Genomic DNA, 7,606 nt, shown 5'->3' on the forward strand with positions numbered 1-7,606 from the left:
TCATAATGTTGTCCTCATTTAGCTCTGTATTTGGATACTTCAGATGTAGTGTCAAGTGTATTTAATGATTAATATAATCTTCAATGGAGAAAACTACTGCCCTCTTGTGTTTTAGGTTGTAGTGTGTGTCAGCTCTGTGACACACACTTGTATCTGTCATAAAGTAGTTACCCATAATAGCCCAAATGTGTGTGATGCACAAGCAACTATTTATGCAAAGAACAGATGTAATGGATATTATGCAAACCATGAAGCATTGTGACAAAATAATTCATGAATATTATTTAATGTAAAAACAATGACTTGCCAGTGGTTGGAATTAATATTTGATAAATCTCTTGTTACTTCTCCTTAGTGCAGATCAGTTATAAACTTTCAATTTGAGACTTTTTCAGTTTTTCAGCTGGTTATAATGAATCCAACAAAAAACACGTTGACTGAAAATTGGAGGACTAATTAGTTCACATCAAGGCCATAAACACTCAGCCACCTTTTCACTGTTATTTTTCTTTTCCTTTTTGTTCATTAACGCTGCAGAGCCTTATTTCTTTTTCTTTTAACATCATCTTGAAGTGGTTTGTGAGGTTTTTGTCACACAAGAGGAGCAATGAGTACTTATAATTGTAGGGATAAGTTTTAACAAATAACTAAAATGTTCAACTTGTAATCCAGACACACACACACAAAAAAGAAAACAGGACAAAAACACACAAACAAATCTCAGAATTTTTTTAGCTGAATATAACACATCCTTAAGTTTGGCAAGTCAATGGCTCCACAAAGCAGAGTGAAACATCTGCCTTCACTTCTCTGAATCATCTGAGAAACGCTCGAGTCCATTCAGGCTCCTGTCTGACCTCATCTGTTAGCCTGTCCATGCACACCATCATGCCAACTGTGCATGCTTACTGTGGCACCAGCTGATCAAATGTCTTTACTTTTATAACACAAACACATGAAAAATACAGAGTAATAATAATCTCCCTCACTATTCTCTGGTGACAATTACTAATACAACTTCTGTTTTCATCATTAAATTTTAGTGTATAAAATCGCCCTTCTTACTCACTCATTCGCTTTGAAATCAAAGGCAAAACAACATTTTTTTTTTTTCTTGCTTTATTTGCTTCAAACACCAACAGAAGCTGAAAGCTACAATGCACACAGCACAAAATCTATTCACACATTAGAAAATTATTGTTTGTATTCCACATTAAATATATATGTGATGACCAAACAGCAGAAACTGAAATGGTTGATTCCCTGAACATTGAAACGCAAAAGAATGTCTTTGCACTTGTTTTTCGCATATTTGATGACATCAGTTGCATTTAGTTGTAGAAAAGTATCATAGTTTTTTTTGTTTTTTTTTAGCTATACTGGTTAGTTAATTTATAGCCATTTATTTTCATGATAATATTTTTGAGAGAGAGACAGAGAGTGAGAGAATGCTCTTTGTAACTCTCTTCTTCAGCAAAATGGGTACATTTTCTTATGCAGAAGTGAAACCCACTCCATTTAACAAGGGAGGCACACTGAATACTCCAGGGGCCACGGGTATAATCAAAACACTGCAAGAGCCGGCAAGGAATACCAACTCTAGTTAAGAACAAAGGAAATGGAAATCAATAGCGGGATATGCAGATTTTTTTGACAGCTCGACACACAAATGGTCTTTTGGGAGTTAGTCTTCTTTTGCCTGTGCCAGGTTAAAATAACAACTGAGATGGGGAAAGAAATCAAAAAAATGCAACACATGTTTACGAAAGGGCACAGCATTACACCTACTTATTTTCGTGTGAAGGTGTTCCAAAACAATCAATAAGAAATGTGCTGCATTACAAGCGAGGCTAAAGCGCCCAAGGCATGGTCATATCTTTAAGTGCACACTAACAACCTAAGAAATTCATTTAAAGCTGAATACTGCATTATTTAAAAGCTCCACTTCATGTTTTATGCACAGTTGTATTTGTCAGTTTGACGACACTTGAGAAGCTTGAGGAAAGTCTCCATCTTATGGGCATCTTTCTTGAAGCAGCTGAGCTGGGTGTAGTCCCTCAGAACAGATTCCAGCACCTCCGGCTGCACCTCGTTCTGGACTACACCTTGTTCACTGTAGCCTGTGGCCAGTGTGTCCTCATCCAGCATCTGTTAGAAAACATGTCAAAAACATGCAGGAAAATTACACAAGACATCAAATGTAGAGCAATTTCAGAGGTATTTATACACATTGAACAAATATTGCAATTAAAAGTTCTGCGTGGTAGAGTTTATGTGATTGACCAACGTGAAGTTGTGCATAATTGTGAAGTGGGAAAAAAAATACTTAAATTGTTCTTGAAAGTGTTCTAGATTAAATGCAGGTTTGAATTCAACCCCTCTGAATCAATAATTTATAAAAAATATATTTGAATTGTCTGGAGAATGCACGTCGCATTCTAAAGCATTTTCCCGTTCCTTTGCGTAATATTCTCTCTGCTTAATCAGATTAAAGAGAAAGCACATGAAAAAAAATAATACTTTCAAGATTCTTAGTTCTAACACATAAATATGTTTAGATTAAATTATTTTATTATTGCATTGGCTACATATTTTTGGGTTATTTTGGTGTTGGAAGGTGAATCTTTGTCTGTTGCAGCTTCTATCAGGTTTTCTTCCATGGTTTCCCTGAAGGTTGCCCATCAACTCTGGCCAGCTTTGCAAAGATATTTTTTTTAATAACAACCTTTCACAATGGGAATTATGTGATCAGAGTGGTGTTCTCTGTTACGTATCCACTACACATCTTGTTGTGCGCTTGACATGTGTGTCTTTGAACAATTATACCCTTCCTGTTATTATTTTTTTTTTTTTCCATAACTTCGTCTGACCAGTTTGTTGTGTGTTCTTTGATTTCATTGATGGCGTTTCCTGACTAATGTTCTCTAACAAAACTCTAAGCTATTTACTGAATAGTTTCATTTCCATTTGAACTTCTGAAGGTAATTGGTGACATAAGACTTAAATTTTGTTTATCAGAGTAAATACGGCCACACAGATCAGATTTTTACAGTTTTACTTGGAAAAACACTTGCTTTCATGTTGCCTGACGCTCTGTCACTCTATCACATAAAACTGTTGTAATGTACCAAAATGTTAAAAAATTCAAGGGATATAAATACTTGTGCAAGGCTCTGTAAACATCTTTATTTCCCTGTGTGAGTTGTTTAGAATAAAATAACATAAAATGTAAAAAAAAAAAAAAAAAAAAGTAGCCCACCTTTTTAATGAGAACCACAACTCCTTGCTCCAGGCTACTAAGTTTCTCGGACACCCACTTCGTCTTGTTGAGCAGCATGTCAGGGGCGTGATCGTAGCGTTCCATTGTCATCTGTAGGTAGATCAAGGGCTCAGTCCAAGACTGGACGAGCATCAGCACGGAGTGAAGCAGCCATTTGTCCTGCAAAAGCAAACAACTCAGATAAACACCAAATAAGGACCATAAACTCGTGCGTGGCCATTATTTCATGTAAATATTAAGGATAGTACATATGACACAAAACAGAGTTTGTTGACTGCTGGTAATTTTTCCTCCTTCCTGTTCTATAGCATTATCATTTTTGGCAATTTCATATTTGTGATAATATTTCTGGGGGAGGGGAGGTTAATCTGAACTGTTTTGGTTTTATCAGGTATGAGTTGCAGTTCATATATGGAGCACATTTACAACAACCTCAGCTGACCAAAGTGCTTCAAAACAATCACAACATCAAAGGTAGATAAATGACAAAATAAGAAATAAACCTGACCATCATAATTGTCCACATTTATTAAGAACTGACACAAACAGAAATTACAATCACTAGAAATATGCCTTTAGAAAACAAAGTAGTATGAAATTGGAATGGAATTGTAACACATTTGTGACTATATTTCTTTCTGTAGAATGTACTGAGGAGGTAATTCAGCCATTAGATTTAGTTGTGTTGGATGTGGGACAATACTAAAACGTTGCAGGACACTGGCACTTGAGGACTGAATATGAGGTCCCCTCATTTAATCAATAAATGTTGCTTAAGATATTCTGACCTAAACATAACTGTGTTACCTGGAAAATGTCACTTGTAGATCAGTCATATCACCTTTAACAGACCTCTTGTTGACTCAGTTTTGGTTCAGTTTTGTTTCCACCCTACTGACTAAGCTGACCTTTTTTTTTTTTTTCCTAAAAGGCCATGTTCTGTTGGATTGAAGACAAAATGTTTTTCAGCATACTGAAATACCATCTTCTCAAGGCCGGTATGCATTATATATTATTATTTCACAGTGGACCATGGCTTACTTCAGGCTGCAAATCCTAAGTTTTACCCACTTTTTTTCTTACACTGAGAATTGACTTTTACACATTACAACATCAGCTGCTATTTTAGGCCTCATAATTGTGTGAATGGTAGGAGTTAGCAAATGGATCACAAAGAACCAATAATTCTCCTCAAATTTTCAGATGACTTGCACAGCCTGTAAGTCTACCTACGGAGAAACTGCTTTTACACACCTCTCAATTATGCTGCACCTTACACATACAGAAAACTCTTATTCTAGACATATTTAAATCAAGAATTTCACAAAGGACACAATAACCTTTGGTAAGTGATAACTATATGCTTACAGATATTTGCTGGACTTCACTTTTGGAACTGGGGATGGGCAGGGCTTTGGTGATGCACGAATAGGCAGCCTGATTACTCTGTAGCCGAAAAGGAAATGGGATGAACAACTCCTCCTGCAAAACAATGACGACCAACAAGAAGAAATGTTTAGATTAGTTAAGCACTGAATATCAGTTTGCTGTATTCCAGTGACTTGATTTCGTCAGCTTTATTAACTTCTGAACATGGCAGCGTACGATAGAAGGGAGCAACAATTTCACCGACTTTCCTACCTGATCTGAAATAAATAAAAGGCACACTACTAAAACAGTGACATAAGTTTCATCTCGCTTTACCACTGGAGACACAGCGGATCCGCATTTTGTTCTCCTGCATGGGCTCATCTGCAGACTCCACGCAGCACATTCCTTGTAAACCAGTGTGTGGTTTCATTTCAAAGGGCCATTCGGATTCTCACAAACTGAAGGGGATTCAACAAGGTGCAAAAGCCTGAGCTTACAGTGTTGCCGTGTATCATTATCACATTCACATGACCCCGCTGTGGGCTTGCTTCTTCAATAAAACATCTTCGCCTCAGACGGGAGGTGGAAGATTACTTTGAAGCCCCCGAAGTGAGGCGATGATCACGTCAAAATCAAAAGCAAATAGCAGTGTGCATCTAACGGAGAGAGCCACATGCTTCTGGTCTGGCATAATGTTTGAAAAAGTTCTACAAAAATGTAATTTCTATATTTCTGGAAGTGACGGTTCGGTTTAAAGGCTGTTGCTGGACCTTATCTCTTTAAGCAAAGAGATGTCTCATATTTCTCATAGAACGTGGTAGAATATTTTTCACCAAAATTACTTGATTTTTTTTTTTTTTAGTTTGTTTTTCAATAACTTCCATGTGGTTTGATGATTAAATATTTAAAGCTACCAACACAGACGTAATGATGGCTGCACATTGAGGGAGAGGATATCACATGAAGACATTTATGAGCAGCAAATCAGGATTCATCATGACAACACCCATCTACACAATGAAGCAGTGTTACCTGATGACTAGGCAAAACAACGCTGTCAGATTCCATCGGTTGATATGCAAAATATAGAAGCGACGATGTCAAATGTTTTCATCAGATTAATAATTTACAGAAACAATTTAGCCACTGCAGTGTGATTGATAGTTCTATAGACATACACAACTATCAATTCACATGCTAACGTGGAAAATCAGTGTTTGTAAACCCATTTGCTTTTGGACAGTTTTCTAGACAACTTTTTTTTTTTCAATAAGATAATACTGTGTTTGAGCAATCATCCTTAAAGTTAGCCTTTGTCTTGCCAGGGGTTTTTTGAAGAGTATCTAAACACAATGAGACGACACATCACAGAAACTGGTTTCATCTTTTAAAACGTACAAACATGTGCAACGACTTATTTTAAGATAATGTTAGTATCAACTCACAAACAAAGAGGACAGTTCTTCTGAGACTCGGTAGATGAGCTCAGCATGATGAATGACTCGGTCCAGAAGCTTCTCCTGGGAGATGGAGGTGCAGCGGCTCAGGTTGCCCTGATCGTCTCTGCAGTCTAGCGGGGTGCTTCCAGCAAGATGCTGGGGCCACAGTAATAGGACCCATAAACCCCACTGAATGACTGAAGTTGTAGTCATACATGCAAAAAGTTTGTTCAAATACAAATGTTATTGTGCAGATATGGACACCCGGGTGTCGTTTAATTGTTGCCGCTGCTCATAAATTCATGTTATTAAAATCTCAGAACTTATTTGGATACATCACCTGTCTTCTGCATCTTGTCTGTGTTCTTCAGGTTTCATTGCTGCCTCTTTGTGCTGGCAACTTTATAAAGCCTAAGCAGCCCATGAATAAAGGAAAAAGGTCTTGCGTAGGTTCTTGTAAAAAGATACTGTTCTTCACACACTAACGTAGTTCTTTTCTAATGCATAATTACAAGGGTAGGACCGTAGCTGTTTGTGTGGCCAAAATATATTTAAGTTAAAGATTTTTTTTTCTTTCTTATTACACCACATCTGAAAATATACTATCTGTCGCTACATAAAATAAATAAATAAATAACATTAAGCATCTCTGTGCTACTGTACATTAATCTAAAAAGCTCAAAATTTAATTTATTTTCACTAAGGTAAACATGCATGGCAAAATGGCTGCTGTAAAGAAGAAACTTTTTTTGCCCTTTAGTTCCATTCAGACATTCAACTGCTGTCCTGAAAAACTCATGGTTGTGTGAAAGAAACTGTGGTTTCCCAGTTGTAATGACTGTGTTCAACTGTCTCCAGAGAAAGCAAAGGATACTAACCAGTGCCTTTTCAAACAGTACCAGTCTAGGCTGTCATACAGAGATGAAGCATGTGCTTCATATCAGGGTTTCTTCCATTGGCTGCAACATTTGACTGAACTGGAAATGTCCTTTTATTATTTAATATACCCATATTATGATAGCAATTGCATGGAATTATTATGGAGATTGAACTTACATTACATTTAACTTACATTTTTAGAAATATCCCAAAAAAATTTAGATAAACTGTTTTTTTTTTTTTACCTTAAATCATTTTATCGGAACTAAAACAAAATACACTCAAGACGTTGCACACCCTTGTATGTTTACTAACATCAAGAACAAGAAGCTACTTCACCAAAAACGGGAAGTCAAAAAAAATCCAGTGCTTAAATGAACAGGCATCAATATTTGGTTCAAGTAAATGGCCAAAAGTATATTTATTTTTCAACCACTGCATGAATCAAAATTCTCTTAACAAAAAATACATAAATAAGTAAATAAATAAATGTATAATTTTGCTCAAATAAACTGAAACTGAAACTTAGTCACAGGGAAAAAAAAAAAAAATATATATATATATATATATATATATATATATATATATATATATATATATATATATAAACTGATTTCACTGGGTTTGTAACATGAGA

At 36.0% G+C, this 7,606-nt stretch overlaps 1 protein-coding gene across 1 annotated transcript; it reads right to left on the bottom strand.

Annotated features, from left to right (window-relative positions):
* Positions 1-806: 806 nt before the first annotated feature.
* On the bottom strand, positions 807-6,758 carry smtla (somatolactin alpha). The gene is made up of 4 exons (XM_088011824.1): positions 6,097-6,758; positions 4,649-4,762; positions 3,260-3,439; positions 807-2,148 (listed from the first exon to the last, which is right to left on the bottom strand). Exons 1-4 carry the CDS (start codon positions 6,301-6,303, stop codon positions 1,954-1,956), a joined length of 696 nt encoding a protein of 231 aa, XP_087867950.1. The 5' UTR covers positions 6,304-6,758; the 3' UTR covers positions 807-1,953.
* Between the last annotated feature and the right edge of the window lie 848 nt (positions 6,759-7,606).

This window comes from Poecilia mexicana, unplaced genomic scaffold, assembly GCF_051168715.1.
Source record: "Poecilia mexicana isolate PSO_F unplaced genomic scaffold, ASM5116871v1 scaffold_13, whole genome shotgun sequence".
NCBI classification, from domain to species: Eukaryota; Metazoa; Chordata; class Actinopteri; order Cyprinodontiformes; family Poeciliidae; genus Poecilia; species Poecilia mexicana.

Excerpts from the sequence above, each read along its gene's own strand:
- smtla (XM_088011824.1), bottom strand. The coding sequence starts at position 6,303 with ATGACTACAACTTCAGTCATTCAGTGGGGTTTATGGGTCCTATTACTG. Across the intron at positions 3,440-4,648 it reads GTGAAGTCCAGCAAATATCT|GACAAATGGCTGCTTCACTC; the intron begins GTAAGCATATAG and ends TTGCTTTTGCAG. Across the intron at positions 2,149-3,259 it reads TTGTGGTTCTCATTAAAAAG|ATGCTGGATGAGGACACACT; the intron begins GTGGGCTACTTT and ends GTTTTCTAACAG.